Source organism: Brachycentrus maculatus, unplaced genomic scaffold (assembly GCF_059751285.1).
Source record: "Brachycentrus maculatus isolate JH-2025_06_01 unplaced genomic scaffold, ASM5975128v1 h1tg000237l, whole genome shotgun sequence".
NCBI classification, from domain to species: domain Eukaryota; kingdom Metazoa; phylum Arthropoda; class Insecta; order Trichoptera; family Brachycentridae; genus Brachycentrus; species Brachycentrus maculatus.
In genome coordinates, this window is record NW_028280988.1 from 542,401 (window position 1) to 560,551 (window position 18,151).

At 30.7% G+C, this 18,151-nt stretch overlaps 1 protein-coding gene across 22 annotated transcripts in view; it reads right to left on the reverse strand.

Moving 5' to 3' along the window:
* Window positions 1-18,151, reverse strand: part of LOC148306574 (uncharacterized) — a 137,527-nt gene that overhangs the window by 57,640 nt on the left and 61,736 nt on the right. For 7 of the 22 annotated variants that reach the window (XM_088264740.1, XM_088264737.1, XM_088264738.1 and 4 more), the window contains 5 exons: window positions 9,138-9,318; window positions 7,424-7,526; window positions 6,224-6,351; window positions 4,946-5,328; window positions 549-603 (listed from right to left, as the gene is read on the reverse strand). In XM_088264740.1, coding sequence (XP_088120866.1) covers window positions 549-603; window positions 4,946-5,328; window positions 6,224-6,351; window positions 7,424-7,526; window positions 9,138-9,318 — 850 coding nt within the window. The remainder of the gene's footprint in view (window positions 1-548; window positions 604-4,945; window positions 5,329-6,223; window positions 6,352-7,423; window positions 7,527-9,137; window positions 9,319-18,151) is intronic. The other 15 variants (XM_088264734.1, XM_088264742.1, XM_088264741.1 and 12 more) reach the window with 3 other exon arrangements.

The following is an 18,151-nucleotide window of genomic DNA, read 5'->3' on the forward strand; positions in this document are numbered from 1 at the left end:
AGTACATGGCCAAACTAACTGAATCGCCTTTTCTTGACAACAATTGTGACCAAGATTTGCTGCGTCCTACGCCTTATCTCGTCATAACAGTGAATATATTAACACATTTTGAATGGGTGTATTTTACCCCTGCGGACCGCTGGCGATGGGATTTGATAATTGTGTACATATGGCTAAGATCTTGACAAAGAGATTGGTACATAATTTTAATTTAAAAACATTTTATGATTCCTTATTTTCTGACTTTGAAATGAGGCAGGCGCAGAAGGTAAAAATAACCTTCCCGTCCTTAAGCATCAATCGACTGAACGGGTAGAGATACTTTACCCATCCTAAATGTGTTAGTAATCCAATCTACAAAATAAATATTATTTAAATGTCATTTGATGTCTAAAAAAGCACCCACAGGATGAAGGATTTGAATGTTCTTACAATCTCTGTGTTGTGTATTATCATATAATATAGTAGGAATAATATATTTTATGCTTGTCAAGCAAAAGCACCACTATAGGTTGAATATTTGATTTTATTACTTGAGTATAACATACCTTCTTTGGAAGATCCATCAGATGATCCATATCCTTTTCTGGTGTTATTTGCCACCTGAAAAAATGTGGTCAAATTAGATTGAACTTTGTGTAATAAACTATAGTTATTTGAAATTTAAGGAAATGTTTGTAAAGAAATATTCTCTTAGTACTGGCCAAATATTTGTAAAATCATTAGCAATAAGTACTAGACCAAGGGTGGCCAACCCACAGCCCAAAAAAATTTCAGCCCAAAAAGTATGTTGAAATTTTTGTACACAATGGGGCCGTTATCAAAATTCTTATTGATACCTCAATAGAGATGAAGATGAAAATATTTGAAGGGCTTTCAACCTGTCATTAGCTGGTTTAAGTGACCACTTCATACTAAACTACTGAAATTTCGGAAGTTGTATTTATAATTTAATTGACACCTTTTTTCACATGAGAGTTCTCGATATCATCTATGGCTGAAAAGAGTATTTTTTTTATTTAGCAAAGACTTTCATGGAATGTATGTAACATTAAACTTATGTTTTGAGTCATATTTTCTTCTGTTGAGACATCAAAGATAACACTATATTTATAATTCATGAAAATATTTAGGTTACTAGTTATAAAAAGCAAGGAAATAACTAAAAAGGAAATAAGTACATACTTATTTGTAATTAAAATAAAATAAAATAATAGCGGTCCCTAAACGAACGATAAATCGTAACTTTAGAGCTCTAGATATCGGCCTTATAGACCCACATATCATCATCTGACCGTCAGGAGAACGCTTCACAGAATGGCAAAATAATTTTCCTGAAATGCTATACTTGCTTTAAATTAAAACAATTACTAAACTGCGGTTGGTTACTTTACCATTTTTATTTTGTCGCACTCGAATTTTTACACATAACACAAAACTTCAGAAAATTAATATTTTTGGATATAACAGGTGTTGGAGTGTTTACATGGCAACATGGAACAATGGAGCGAAACTTTCTGAATGCAAAGTCTTTATGCAACTGGACAGATCTGCTCTCAGCTCAACTAACTCTCAGAATGCTCTCAAAATACTACGAGCCAGTATTACAAGATAAAGAAAATTAGAGATTTTCAAAGTATTGAAATGAAAATAAAAAAATATAAAAAATTATTTATCATGTAATGGTAGTCAGATGGCGGGAAATATTTTGTTTTATTTTTTAACGATTTTAAAATAATAATAATAAAGTAAATAGTTACAACATTTTGAGTGTGTCCGAATGCTTGTTCACAAAATCTGGATTATCTCCAATTACAGGAGTTATTTGTGTGGTTGTCAATAATGGGTAGAATCGGTGAATGTTACACGTGTGTAAAGTGATCACTTAAACCAGCCTATGACGGTCGTCAGCCCCGTAAATGCCCAGACTTCCATATTCTTCTTCATCTTTGATGAGATGTCAAAAAATAAAGTAAATAGTTGTCAAAAATTTTTTTTGACGATTTTTAAATAATAATATAATTATTATGTTTGTATTCTGTAAAATAAATCATCTGTATGCTAGCTACATGCGGTATTCAGTGATCCTGTTAAAATTTTAATCTCGTACCGAAAATATCGTACAAAAAAAGTCTACTATCACTTTGTATTATGTTTGCTGATTTTTTTTACGATAAAAAGCAGAAACTGAGAAAGACTGCAAATATTGTTTAATTTCCATACTTTATTATCAGAGATTTTTTAAACAAAATTAACAAGGGAGTTTGCTCATCACACATGTGTTATCTTTATCATAAATTACATTCTAATTAAATTATACCAAATATATTGAAACATGTAATTAATTGGATGATTTCATTCATATTTTGTTTAATATTACTCTTATATTACAACTTGATACATTTTTAATAACGTCATAAATGTAAAACTCGGTCTACATAGTCAATGGAAACAAATTAATGCATCGATTGGTACGAAGTTTAAAAAAACATATTTATTCCAAAATTTATGTGTCGTGTAGTCGCAGTAGAATTGCTTATGCAGCTAAACTTTAAAGGTTCGTTAATGTCAAAGTTTGTTCCCCCAAACCAACGCTTAACTGAAAGGTCAAAGTTGAGAATTGCATGTTTTTACTGTCCATAAATCAGGAGAAAAGTACTCACGAAAATAGTTTTACAGCCATTAAAATTTTGTCCACAAAGGACTTAAATATTCCAAATGGATTGAATGTCTATGAGTCTTGTAATAACATTTTGTTGATAATTTACTTTGAACAGTTTAGAATAAAAATAAATATTTAAAAGTATAGCGTGTGTGATGAGCTTTTAGAGGACACGGTAGAGTGAAGAGATGCATCAAGTTAAAGTGACCGACCAAATAAAAATAGACACACTTCCTTGTGTCAAAATTACACCACCATTGTGGGTTAATGACATAATACACGTTGTGCTTTAATCTTTCACGAATGCTTAAAACTTAAGCCAATAAATTGAGAAATTATTGGTAAAAATTCGACTTACCGGGAGGGTAAATTGATAATACAATATTTAAAATTAAAAACAGAAAACAAGGGAAAATTAAAAAAATCATTAATAATTTTATAAAAATTTTAATACCCGTACACAATCCACATTGGACAACATTAAATTTTAACGCTACAATTCGTCATTAAAAAAAAATAGCACTATAAAATCGATGATTTTAAATAAATATTGAAGAGAAAAAAAACATAAAATTCACAATATGGTATTTAAAGATAGATAGATATTTAAAATATATAAACATTTTTTTTAGTTATAATATCCTCTATTTTCGAATTAATAAATAATAAAATAAAACAGACATTCCTCCTCTTACTTTCGCATTTCACTTTTCTACCTAACAGATCCTTGATTCCTTTTTGGGAAACACCAAAACATGTTGGTCTTCGGCCAGATATATATGCATGTAATGAAAATTGTGTGTAGGTGAAATTATGTGAATACTGTAGTGTGACTTCCATACTGGTATTGGTCCTGACAAGAAACGGGTACGTCTCGAACCGGTAAACTAAAATCTCGGTAAGTGGTTACATATCAACATAAATATCATTGTGCTTAAAAAAGTCTACCCTAAAAAGGGAATTCCTAAAAATTACGCGATTAATTAAGCGGCCAGTGACTGTCAGAGGGCCAGTCACTGAACGACTACGCTATGTTATTCTTCCAGAGTATGTTAAATGGGACATGTTACGCAATTAAATGTTGCACAATTTGGTCCATCCTATATTTGTGCAGACTAAAATTATAAAGACTAATGAGCATCATAACTTGACAGCAGGAAGTTGAAAAAATACTAAGAACTCGTTTACTGACATCAGCTGAGGCTAAAAATACCTCTGGGTATAAGAAAATATAATCGATATTCTTTTTTGTAGGAAAAGATCCAAGAGTAGGAAATATCTAAGACTGAAACCATCGATAATATTATACATAGTACCACAAACGTCATGTATCCTATGCTGTACATAGAAATATACCTACGGGGTAAAGGGTTGAAGTACTTTCATACTCTCTGTGTTGGATCCTAATGATCTGGCCCTGACCTTTTAACTATTTTTTTTTTTATTTTTTTTTCAAGATATGCAATCAAAGGTGGTGCTAGTATCGCCCAGCAACACATTTTAAGATTGAACGAGTGATAGATGTAAACTTTTTAAACTTATATCATAGGTGTATCGTTTTCAGCTAATTAAAATAAAATGTACAGTTTCTATTTTTATTTTTTATATTTATTATGTAAAAAATAAAATAAAAACTGTATTTGTTATCATATTTTCGTTTATTTTTATTATATGTGACCTTAAGAGTGGAAAAGATTAATTTACTATAAGTATGATAAAAACTAAAGAAAATTATTAAAAAAAATAAAAGGATTATTTTTATCCAGATACCAGAATTAGAATAAATTTAAAACAACGTAAAATGAAAAATCACAAAATTAAATAATTGTATAAAAATACCTCCTTATCCATCGTTCACACTGTAATACCACTTAAGGTATATTTGATAGCCCGCAAATTAATTTTCTTTAAACCCAGGTAACATTTTAAGTAATTGATTTTTTTGCTTAAAACACAATTGTCGTAATAAAAAAACTAAGTTTTCCTTCGAAATAAAAATATGGTTTGAAATTTTTTAAATTAAACTTTTTTGTTAAAAAAATCCAAATACATAAAAAATCCGGTTGCTTACTGAATTGTATGTTTGCGGGTACCCATTCAAAAACGTGAACAATGAATGAAAAGGAGAGTTTAATATTACCATACCACAAAATTAACAATGCTTTTAATATAGCAAATACATATATTAAATAAAGGTGGAAACTGACCGGAGCATTTCGTCGTAACGTGTTACGTTACGACGAAATGCTCCAGTCTCCACCTTAATGATCATTTTGGACATACCTGTTTAGCACTTTTGCTGTCCAGAAGTTTGACAGACGGGTACTGCGGCTTGGGTAGCTGGTTGGTTTGAAGAGTGTACTTGTTGAGGTTGCCAGTTCGATACCCTCCTGCGTCATACCCCGAGCTGGTCGTGTACGCCCTGCTGGCCGACACGCTCCTCGGGCCGCCAGCATTGTGCTGCGCGGTCACCCTGTTTGGGATGGCCGGACTCTTGCTCCTGAGGTTGTGTGCGTTATGAGTGGCAGGATACTGCTTTGCTGAATACGTCAAGATTATCGTCTGCTTGGTTTGGGTGGGCTTCGGTGGAGATGTTATAGTGGATAAGCCGTTGGGACTGATTTGGGTCGGGATCAACCCAAACGCTGGTTTAACTGCTGGTTTATCTAAAAAAATGCAATGGATTCAGAAATTTATTGAGGTTAGAGGTCAAAATAAAGGAATGGGTAAATGATCAAGAGTTGGTTCTATGATAATTGTAAAAAAGTTTATATTTTTATTTTTTTCTGTCTTTTTTGTGTGTATATTAGGTTAAAATGGATAAAATCAATAAAATGTATGTAAAAAGAACTCCACCGACAAGACACACCTTGTGTGTCTTGTCGGTGGAGTTCTTTCTGTATTTTTGCTCTCTGCAAAAAATATTTTAAATATGTTTATAATTGTTCTTTAAATAAATTTATGCAATTCATGTAAATAATTTCTTTTTTTAATTTGAAAAAAATATTCATCATAAATTTCTAACTCGAATAAGAACACGTTGACTTATTGTGGGAAAGGAATATCATGTTTTCTTCCAGGTCTTTGGGTAGACCAAAATCGCATATGATAAACATTTTGTGTAGTTTTAAGTGTGTGAATAGTACTATGGTGGTGACGGGTAGTATTGTTTGCATGCTGTTTTAGTGATTGTCCTGACGAAGAGACGGGTACGTCTCGAAACCGGTAGACAAAACAATATTGGTGAGTGGTTATATACTAATATTACTAAGTAAAAATATGTAAAAGTAAAAATGACTAACCACAAAGTAAACGCTTTAAATAATAAAAAAATATTGAGAATATTAAATGTCATGGATCTGATCAATAAAAAAATAATGTATAAATAGAATCGGACATTTCATAAAATCAGAAGCTTATAATCAGAATTTCGCAAAGTGTGCTCCCAGAGCCTTAGGGCTCTGCGAGCACACTTAAAAATATAAAATTTGAGTTGAAAATACCAAATAATTTAGAATATATTAATAATATCTATAAAGCAAAAAATGGTTCAATCCATACCACTTATAAAATTGTTGTTTTTGGATTCTTGTTCCCTGCTGTTGGCACTCAAGGCTTGTTCTGCAGAGATGTTGACATCGGCTACTTTTGCTGTTTTAGGAATGGCTGTCTGGCGAAACCCGAACCTGCTTATGAAAGAGATAATCAATGTTTGAATACATTATTTGCATATTTTTATCGGCAGAAGATTTTATTGAAATGTGATAAAATGTTGAAATATAACCACAAACGATATTTATTATACATTAGGTTATCCATTGCGTGTTAAATAATCTACACTTGATATTGATAAATTAATGTTTTGACCGTGTTTAAAAAAATGATCTAAAATGCAAAATGCGTATATTTGCAAACACATCTTCTTTGAATCTATATAAATAAAAATGTAAATGTTTGTTAATTCAAAAACTAAAATCTTCTAAACCTATTCACCGATTGCTTTGATTTTTTGACACAATGTTTAAGACAGAGATTCCCAACCCCGATTCGTATGTGCTCGCCACTATTCCACAGAGACAGAATTTTTTCATAAACATTAATTAAACATGTGAATTAATTTTGTTTATTTCTTAGTTTAATTTTTTTAAGTGCCTGGGTTTATTAAATACGTTCGTATGTTTGCGATATTGTATGTATGGGTGGTTCTTTGCTGACAATACTTAAAAATAAGTCGATTAAAAATAGGTGGCGCCCGCCAGAACAGACAGAAAGGAGCAAGTTTTTTTAAATACATATTCTTTACTGCACCGTGGCAGGGCCATCTGTTGTACCTAGCAGCAAAACATGGAATATTAAACATTACTTATGAAGACAGTGTGTTTCATGACAGCTGCTGAAATATTGTATATCCATAAGCATTGTGAAATCAAACATATTAGAAATGTCGATAGTTAAATGCCAAAGGGCCACAACGCAAAAAAAAATTAACCCATTTTCATATTTGAAAAAGACACCCATGATTTTAAATGAAACGGACATTTCTTACGCTAGAATCATGGGTGTCTTTTTAGAATATGAAAATGTTGACGATTTAGATACCATTTTTGGAATAAAGAGTTTATATTTATGCGTTGTGGCCCTTTGGCAATTAATCAGCGATGTGTGACAACTCTTTTCTGACTATTACATCTAACCAGACTGAGCCACAGCTACACGTTGTCAGATTCAGGTGGTAAATATAAAAATGTACATGGTATAGACCTGTTAGTACGAAGCGGCTGGCCCGATGCCTCCTTCCTCGGTCGTGCCAGAGGAGTGGATCTTCCTGACATCACTGGACTCGTAAATAATTCCTCTGTTGATCCTGAAAACCACATACGTCCATATCACGACATTAAGTCGGCAAACCCTTGGAAACGAAGAACTAAATAATAATCTGTTTTGCTAAAAATCTTTGAATTTTGCATGTATTCCTATTGTAACAAAGATTACATACTTATTATTTACCTCGAAATGTGGAAAATGTATTAACAACTGTATCTCTATTTACGATAATCTATGTTGGATTTAAATACAAGCTAAATATGCTGTATTTAAATGTATGCGCAAAATTATTTAGGCCATAAAATCGGTAGCAGTAATATTTTTCTCATTATTCATATTGTTCATTAATGTTTTATCTCCGAATATTTAAGCTAATCGACAGATTTCACACCAAACACCATATTTCACATATCGCTCACTCCTTTCAAGAACCTCATAAAAAAAAAAGAATTTTCAGGAGAACGTTTTTAAAGTTTAAAAATATAATACAATGTATTAAAATAAATATCAAGCCACTTACTGAACTAATTAATGTGCAACAGATCTTTTTAGGTAAAACCTGAAGATTTTTTCTCCATTTGAAAAATATTTAGTATATTTAAAAAAATAATTAAACAATACCTTTTCTTCAAAATGCAAAAACAACACTTTCTACCCTGTAGCGGGTAAATATTAAGTTAAAAATATGCCGCTTTGCTGGGATATAGTACATTTTCTGGGCATTCCCAAAACATGCACAACTGAAGATTGTCGATTTTTGATTTGTGACGTTCTTGAAAGGAGTGAGCGATATGATTGATAACGACAGTGATAGCCGTGAAAGCTTTCAACATAGCCTGGGCTAAATCAACTGGGCTAAAGAACTCGTTCAGAACACTGAGGAATTGATAGTTTTGAGATTAATGCGTTATTTAGTTCTTGAACACCAACTGGTGTTCAAGGTTTGTTGGTTCGAAATAAAATATCAGATTTTTTCAAGATATTACTTTTTCAAATAACAATAAAAATATAACCTTTTAAAATCATTTTTAAAATACTTAAATAAAAATGTAAAAAAAAGATAAATTTCATAAAGCGAAATTTTATTCATTGATTCGACATTAACTTTGTGGAATGACATATTATTTTTTGTATATTAAACACTTATATAATACCACTATTTAAGTTTTATATCATTACACACCCTACTTTCGATAAATACAGTTGTTTTCAAAACGAGTCGTGTGCAATGAAATAAAATTGGTATAAGTTTTGATATTTAAAAAAAAAAAAATTCCTAACGTCTAAGCGACTCTGAAATCTATCTACGGCTTATGCAACACTGCTTATCATGACCCTACTCAGGTTTGAAATTTTTAAGTTTCATAGCCTATGCCTACTCGTGAGTGGATTTACTCTTTATGTTTAAAGTTACTATAATTTCATGTAATTCGTGAGTGAAACTTCTAGGCAAAAACACTCGCCAAAAAATCACCGAAATTTTCATTTATTATCTGTAATCCGAACGATTTCCTAATCCGAACGGCCCACTGCATGATTCACGTTCGGATTAGCGAGCTGGCACTGTATTACCAAAGACCGTTAAGAGATTGATATTAAGTAATGTCCAATGTTGTGCTGGTCCTGGCAGACTAATATCGCTGGATTTTACCTCCATTACCGTTCTTGTCCACGGCGGCCGGGGCCTTGCCCCCCTCGGGCGACACGCCCCCTGCCCTGGCGCCCCCCTTGGGCGCCCCCTTGCGACCCCGGAAGCCGAAGGACATGGAGGCCCCGCGGCCGCCCGACGCTCCAGGACGCTTGCTGCGAGCTCCCTTCGAATCTGATTGGCCCTGGAAAAATATGAAAATTAAAAATCAGAAAATAGCTCAAAAATCGATGGTCATAAAAAAAACACACAGTTACGAAATGTGTACCCAAAAATGCGCACATAAAAGTACACGCTAAATTGAATGTACGCTAAATTTGGGATGATCAAGTATTTAAAATACTTAAATGCGGTGAAGTATAATCTATATGCGATCTCTCAGACGAATGTGCGGAAAACGATGTATGATACATGTTCGAATGGTGGAATATAAGGAATGAATGCAAGGCTGAAATAAGGTGGTAAAATAAATTTACTAGGCAGATGTAGTTGGAAATAGGAGCAAAGGAAGGCAGGGGAAAACTTAAGATTATCATGTATTTCAATACTTGAAAAAAAATCAGGTCGGAGTCGGAATAATCTACGCGTGTGTATGTGGAGATCCTTGAATGTAAAAGAGGCGAATATTGTTTGAATAGACCTATTGGTGTGGTGTTTTATTCTGGGCTGGGCGTGTTCGTTATTCAGAAAGTAATTTAGCACGCTGAACAACGAAATAAATGTCATAATAAGTGCTACAACAACCCTTCCGATATTTAAAAAATAATGGACGTTTTTTTGTTTATTTTTATTAACATCTCAAATCAAAGCCATTTTATACATTTTTGACATCTCAACACAGATGAAGAAGAATATGGAAGTCTGGTACCTTATTTTTACAAAAAAAACGTGATAAATTTGGTGGCAAAAAATTGTAATTAGAATGTATTTCCTCATTTGTATGAAAATTCAGGAGAGTAAAGGCATATTTATATATAATTTAAATAATTTCATTATGGGCACAAATAGATACATAGTTCTTTTTACGAGATTTATCAAGAGAGAGATCGAGTACAATCGACTACTCAACGATTCGGGGTTAAAAAATTTCGTCAGCCTTCTTTCAGTAAAAATACAATAGGTAATGAATTTTTAATAGGTAAATGAGTCAATCTCTAGAGAATTATATCGTACAAGTTGCTTGTTAAGTACGACAATTACGGGATAATTCGCAACTTTCACGGGAAATTAATTCAAAGTTACGAGCACATTTTCATGAATTTAAGGTACCTAACTAAATTGGATTATGAAAACTTTTTCAGTTAATATGAGAGCTTGTTGGACAACTGAAATAAATTTAAAGTTTCAGTAACAGGTTGATATTAGAAATATGTAATAGTTTATTTTCCTAATTTATGAGACTATTTTTAATTTATGAGATATTTATATAATATAATTTTTAAGATCATTTATTAAATAATAATAATAATAAAACCCTTATCCGCACCCCAATGGTGCATAGGGCACTGTGTCATATAAATGCAGTGTTATCTTGATCGTTTACACATGAAGGAAGGGTGATCAGCCCTCCGCTTCAGGTACCAGTCCATGGTAATATTAAATAAATATCACAGTGAAAAAATCACTTATATGATCATTTATTTACATAACATTAATATTTTTTACGAATATTGATTAATATTATGCTATAAAATATTATACTTAAAATAATTGTATATTTTTGAAATTCTATTTTGATAAAATTAAGAGGGGTGTATTGAAATGGTTTGGACATGTGGAACGAATGAGTGAGGAAAGGACGGTAATACAAATATATGAGGCGAATGTAGTTACAAATAGGAACAAAGGAAGACTGAGGAAAACTTGGTATGATGTGGTCAGGTCAGGAGTCGGAATTATCGGCGGGTATGTAACATATGAAGGTGATGAATGTTGGCAAAGAAACAGTGGTGGTCTGTGCCTATCCCTGCAGGGAAGCGGGGTGATGGTTAGTCAGTTAGTCGAAATTTAAATCGTGTGAGGATTTAGCAAGATAATTTATAAAAAAAACAACATATTGTTTTCCAAAACATTTACGAAAAAGCCGACAATTTATTATTATTTATTCAGACAATGGATTATTTACCCTAGGGATGATATATCAATATTATAGATAGGCTTCTCAACATAAGATGAAACATCTATCGTATTTTCTGAAAGAAGATGGAAATCTGAGCATCTCAGACGTTTGGTTGGTTTAAGTGATGTATAAAGTAGTATTATTAATTGATTCGGCATTAACTTTGTGGAATGGCATGTTGATTTTTTTTTTAATTAAACACTTGAATATACCACTTTAATGAGTTTTATTTATAAATACGACTAGCTTCGAAAACTTACAGATGTTTTCATCTTCTGGCAAGAATTAAAACTAATATTTTTTTATTTTATTTCGTCCGCCTCCGTAGTGTAATGGTCAGCACGCTCGGCTACCGTTCTGGAGGTCCTGGGTTCGATTCCCAGGTGGGTCAAATAAATATTAGTGATTTTTTCACTGTAATATTTATTAAATATTACCCTGGACTGGTATCTGAAGCGGAGGGCTGATCACCTTTCCTTCATGTGTAAACGATCAAGATAACACTGCGTTTATATGACGCAGTGCCCTATGCACCATTGGGGTGCGGAGAAGGGTTTTATTATTATTATTATTATTTTTGTTTGTTAGTTTTCATTTTTACCAGATGATGAAAACATCTGTGAGTTTTCGAAACTAGTTTATATAAATAAAACTCATTAAAGTGGTATATTTAAGTGATTAATTTAAAAAAATATATAAAGTAGTAAACATACTTCTAAATCTATCAACTAAAAAGGAATCCACCAGCATTGCAATCATACATGATTAAAAAATTAATGCAATATGGATGTTCACTAATGGGCTGAATGGTGAACGTTACACAAGTATATACAGTGATCAACAGCCAAATGCCAGGTCCCATGTCCCAAATGTCAATACTCGAAAAAAAACGCTAAATGTTTAATCTCAAGTTGAAACACCTATGAATATATTTTTTAAATCATTCAAAGGTAAGTTATATACTTATATGTAAATTTAGTTCGTAAAAGGAAAAAAATGGAGAAAAAAGTATGAACTACAAAGAATAATAATGTTATCATTAAAAATACTAATAGCTATAAAAAATAACATTAACGCATTTTTTGTGAATGCCCCATGGCCATTGGAAGAGGTAAAAATAAACCCAGTGTGGAATGTCGGTTTGCCTGCAACGAACTTTTACCGAGCTTTAACGAAATTTCCCCATTGTGCGATTCTAAGTATTTCAGCCAGCCATGTTATTAAAAATTCTATTTCTTTTCTTATTGCTCAAAAAAATGCGCTCATTTTTCAGTTTTTTCCATTCAAACTCACCTCATGAATGAGAATAACAAAAACATGATTCCTCACACTAGTTCAAATTAAATTAATGATTACTCATAATAATGAAATTGGTGAAAGGTAACAAAAAACATTTATACGAACTATGTAGAAGTTCATTTGACTTTTGCCGCCATTTGTATCATTCTAAAATAGAAATTGTTTTTGTAGGTATTATTTTCAAGCATATTTCTAAACACAAAATAAAAATACCTATGCGGATTTTCCTGGCAAACAGTTAGTCATCTGTTTTTAACAACGAACCTATAATTACCAAACTTTTAAATGATTTTATATCTTCATTAATTGATTCGGCAGTCACTTTTTAAAATCCATCCATTTTTTATTTTAATTTTACTTGGTTTTAAAATGATGGAGAATGCATCAAACACGTGACACAATTGATTTACAGAAATAGTGGTTGTTAACAAGTAAAAGTTAAATTCAAAAAGGATATTATGTCAACTGAATTAAATTTATAATTGCGTAGCATTTGTGTTTGATATCTATTCTAGTAAAATCAATTTTCCAAATCAAAATAAGTGTGAAACGATTTCTCATATTTGGCTAGTAGAAATATACAGAATAATAATATAGGAGTAATTTTAATGAATACACTGAAAATTAAAACTTAATACCTAAATATAAATATATTTCAGATTAGATATACTCGAGATCGTTTTTAAAGTTTAAAAATATAATAAAATGTATTGAAAATAAATATCAAGCCACTTATTGAACTTTTTACTGTGCAACAGATCTTTTAAGTAAAACCTGAATGTTTTTCTCTAATAATTAATACCCTTTCTTCAAAATGCAAAAACAACACTTTCTGCCCTGTAGCGGTTAAATATTAAGTTAAAATATGCCGCTTTTGCTGGGATAAAGTGCATTTTCTGGGCATTCCAAAAACATTCACAACTGAAAATTGGCGATTTATTTTTATATATGACGTTGTAAAAGGAGTGAGTGATATTTCATATTATGTATTTTTGTTTCGGTAATGTTTGGGACACACTGGTCTAACCCTAACATTCTCCATTTCATTGTATGCAACATTTCCACACATAAAATAAAGTATACATTCTTGGCGTGCATTCGACCAAGCGTTTGTTAAATATGTTTTTAAGGTTCAAGCTTAAATTCTAGCCGGTTTTATGCATTTCTCGCATAGATTGTATCACAGAGAAATGCATGGTAATAAAATAAAGATTAGAGACGGATATGTACTATAAATTAGAAGTTTTATTGAATTTCCTGTTATATTTATTACCTAACATACTATATTTTGAGCAAAATAAATAAATAATATTTGAAAAATAAGGTTAAAAGATCAAAGTTATCATTTTTACTAAGTACTTCATACGAACAAAATAAAAACTTAATTTCATTATTATTTATTCTATCAGACACTGGATTATCATTTCTATTTCCTTTTTTTCTAACCCTTAGAAAGTCAGAGTTTCTTGGTTTGAACCCACTGTACTACAATTTGATACCTATTTATAATAATGAGCCGCTTAGGCTTACAGAAATAGTATGAAATTGAAATATGTGTGTAAATAATATGTATTTGTAACACTAATATATCTCTTTTAAAAAAATAAATCTTTCGGATTTCCGGCGTTCCAATGTAACGACATCTCTTTAAAAAGTCGTTATTTAATTCGGTTTTTCAATTCGACCGCCCATGTCTAGAAGCCATCTCAAATCAGTTGTAACCTATAACTAGATTGTAATTTGACCGTATCGAAATGCAAGTTCATTGTAACGCATTGGTATTACGCGGGCAGATAAAACTAATTTGTCGATCGTTGCCAGTATCGTTACGATTTACGATGGACTGACGACTGGTAGATATATTTATTAGAGATGGGATCTGAGACTAAATTCAGCAGCGCAAAGGTCTTGTACTTGAAAATGCATTTCTACATTCATGGATTCTTTAGGCATCTAATTCGTTCTCTTCTATTTCTAATTTCATGGATTCGCCTCTTAGAAATATGTCACCACTTAGATACATTATGTTAATTGTTAATTAATATTTTCCTACAATCTGATGTATTGAATATATATATATATATATATATATATATATATATATATATATATATATATATATATATATATATATATATATATATATATATATATATAAATTTATATATACATATATATATATATATATATATATATATATATATATATATATATATATATATATATATACATATATATATATATATATGTATATATATATATATATATATATATATATATATATATATATATATATATATATATATATATATATATATATATATATATATATATATATATATATATATATATATATATATATATATATATATATATATATATATATATATATATATATTTATTTATTTTATTTTTTTTTTTTCGTACCTTTGATTAAGATTATTAAATTTTCACAGAAAATATGTATTTCGAATAATGTTGAAATATTTACAACCAACCGCTTTGCTTGTACCTTAGATGTGACTGAAATGGTTCGTGTAATTTGTTTCGCAATAAGTTCATTTAGAATATTTATAATTGCATATATAATTTTTCATTATCTTGTTTTCACTTGATAAAATTATCACTGAATGCATTTTGGGTGTGTTGCAGTTACGTTCAACAGATGGCACTGCCATTTTGGTAAAAAAGTATATGAAAAAAACACGCTTTTATCATGTTGTCACAGGTGAAATTACCTTTCAATTACCTTTTAAACACGCGCGTTTTCGATTCCAACATTTTGTCAAAATCTCAAAGCAATAGTTGAATAATGAAAATGGACAACAGTATACGAGAAGCGACATTTGACTATAGACGTACGTTTGCTAATCATTTAATTTATCAGTTCCTTAAAATTAATATTTTAATGAAAAGAAACACAATTTACGGATTCCACAATTTTATTATTTTGTGCTTGAAAAGACATATCGATCATCGGAGTGTAACATGATTTACCCGAGAGCTGTTGGAAGTTCAATGCCACGCAAAAACCCGAGGTCCATAAGTTACAAACTACCCGCGAACACGCGATAGGAAAAAACATCAACATTAATTTCTCCGTTGGTTGTTACATTCTTCCTGTTGAATAGAGCTTGCTAGCTAACTTCAGAAGTAATCGAAAATTGATTTCAAAAAGTCAATCTAGAATCTAGACCATTAGGGGGGATTTTTTTGTTTTTTTTTGCGAGTACCTACATCCAATTCAGTAAACAATCGGCTGCGCAAGGAGCCACACGTGAGGACTGCGCGCATTTTAAAAAAAGAATAAGTTCGTATATTAGAATTTGTCGTTTTTTTCAATATACATATCGTAGTCATACAGGAAAAAGTGACCAAGTGCATTTTTTACAAAAACGTGATCATTGACTATTTGATATCTTTCTTGCTTAAAATTGCCCTGAAAAAAATCCCAAAGGATTTTAAACTTGGAAGTACAGTATATTGACTTGTTAAACATGACTAACTGCATTGATGTTTATTTTCTTACCAAGCAAAAGTGGCTTAAATGGCCCTCCTGAACATTTTACATTTTGTTAGTTGGTTTTTTTCCTGTACGACTACGATGTATTGCAAAAATATTTTCATGTATTTTTCAACTCCTTACCTTTCAATAGCTTATTTCTTTTCAAAGCGATAATACATATATTGATTTCTAAGAAAAACTAATTTTAAAAATAATTACATCAAATGTTACCTGGATTTAGAGAAAATTAAGTTGCTATTTATCGTATATTGGGCCTAAAAAATTAAAATAAATATAAATATAAATATTAAATAAAAAATAAAAAATAAAAAATTTAAATAAATTTAAAATTTATCGCCTAGCAAACACCCTTAAGTGGAGAAACTCAGATTTGTGAACAAGTATTTGGACACAATAAAAATGTTGTGGCTTATTTTTTATATGTATGTATTTCTAATTCCTTATTAAATTTAATCTTAAACACGTTCACTGCGTACAATATATCGCGCACAATAAGATGACAAAATATATATTTTTTTAAACGCAACTTAATATATACTGACATCTATTACTACAAAATAATACTAAAAAATATAAAAATTTTCAACATAATAGCACATGACTCATACACACACTTGCTTTGTGAAAGAACTTTGAAGAAAAACCAATGTATACATTCTATTGTATATTTTTTTAGCCAATAATCATACCTTTCTCATACAATTACTACATTCTTATCTTGCATTCTCTATCTCATTATTGTACGACACGTCTCTGTCCGACACTAGGTAATCTCTTTCTTTATAAAGAAACGTACGTCTGATACCATATTACTATCTATCTAGCTCACTCACATGCGGGGATAAGAGACAAAATATATTATGAAATATTAAAAATATATATTGCGCACCTTGATAAAAAATATTAGAGATAATAAATTACTCTCGACATACCTACGTAAGAACAGGAAATAAAATAGTGTTTTTTTTATACTAGGCATATAAACATATTCGAGTACACATAGCTGGCTTTATATAGCATAACTGTGTATTAAGGCGACATTCGCAAACACAGAATTCATTCAAAACACAGAGATCACATCGCTCACTCCTTTCAAGAACGTCATAAATCAAAAATCGTCAATTTTCAGTTGTGCGTGTTTTCGGAATGCCCAGAAAATGTACTATATCCCAGCAAAAGAGGCATATTTTAAACTTAATATTTACCCGCTACAGGGCAGAAAGTATTGTTTTTGCATTTTGAAGAAAAGGTATTGGTTAATTTTTTTTTTTAATTTACTAAATATTTTTCAAATTGAGAAAAAACCTTCAGGTTTTACCTTAAAAGATCTGTTGCACAGTAAAAAGTTCGATACGTGGATTGATATTTATTTTTAAAATATTGTATTATATTTTTTAAAATTAAAAACGTTCTCCTGAAAAATCAAATTTTTTGATATATGACATTGTTGAAAGGAGTGAGCGACATGTTTGTTCACGCCCGATTTTTCGACGAACTGTCATAAGCCGCGTAAATGCCCAGACTTCCATATTCTTCTTCATCTATAATTAGCTGCAAAAAAATATGAAAAATAACTCCAATAATTGGAGGTAATACAGATTTGTGAACAAGTATTTGGAGACACTCAAAATGTTGTAAAGATCCTTTTTTATTTAGTTTCTATTTTTAATGACTTTTTTGATAATGGGAGCAGGTTGCACCACATAAAATTTATTTAGAAATGTAAATACATTTATGAATAACTTTTAACTTGACTTTTAAACATATTTTAAATATATTTTATTTATTGTTTCGGCATTAACTTTGTGGTAAGACATGTTACAATAATTAAAGAAAACACTTCGTTTTTTACCACTTGAGTTTAATTATAGACTACATGTTTCAGAAGCTAAACTTCCATCATTCAGGTCTGTATAATAACTAAAATATAAAATATAAAATTGTTCTATAAATAAGGATAGGGGGAAAGTAAGGGGAAGGGGTTAGTCAAGGAACGGAGTTTGAAAACAAAGGAAAAATTGAAAGCAATGGCGAAGAATTTTGAAACAATATATTATTTAATAAATTATTATT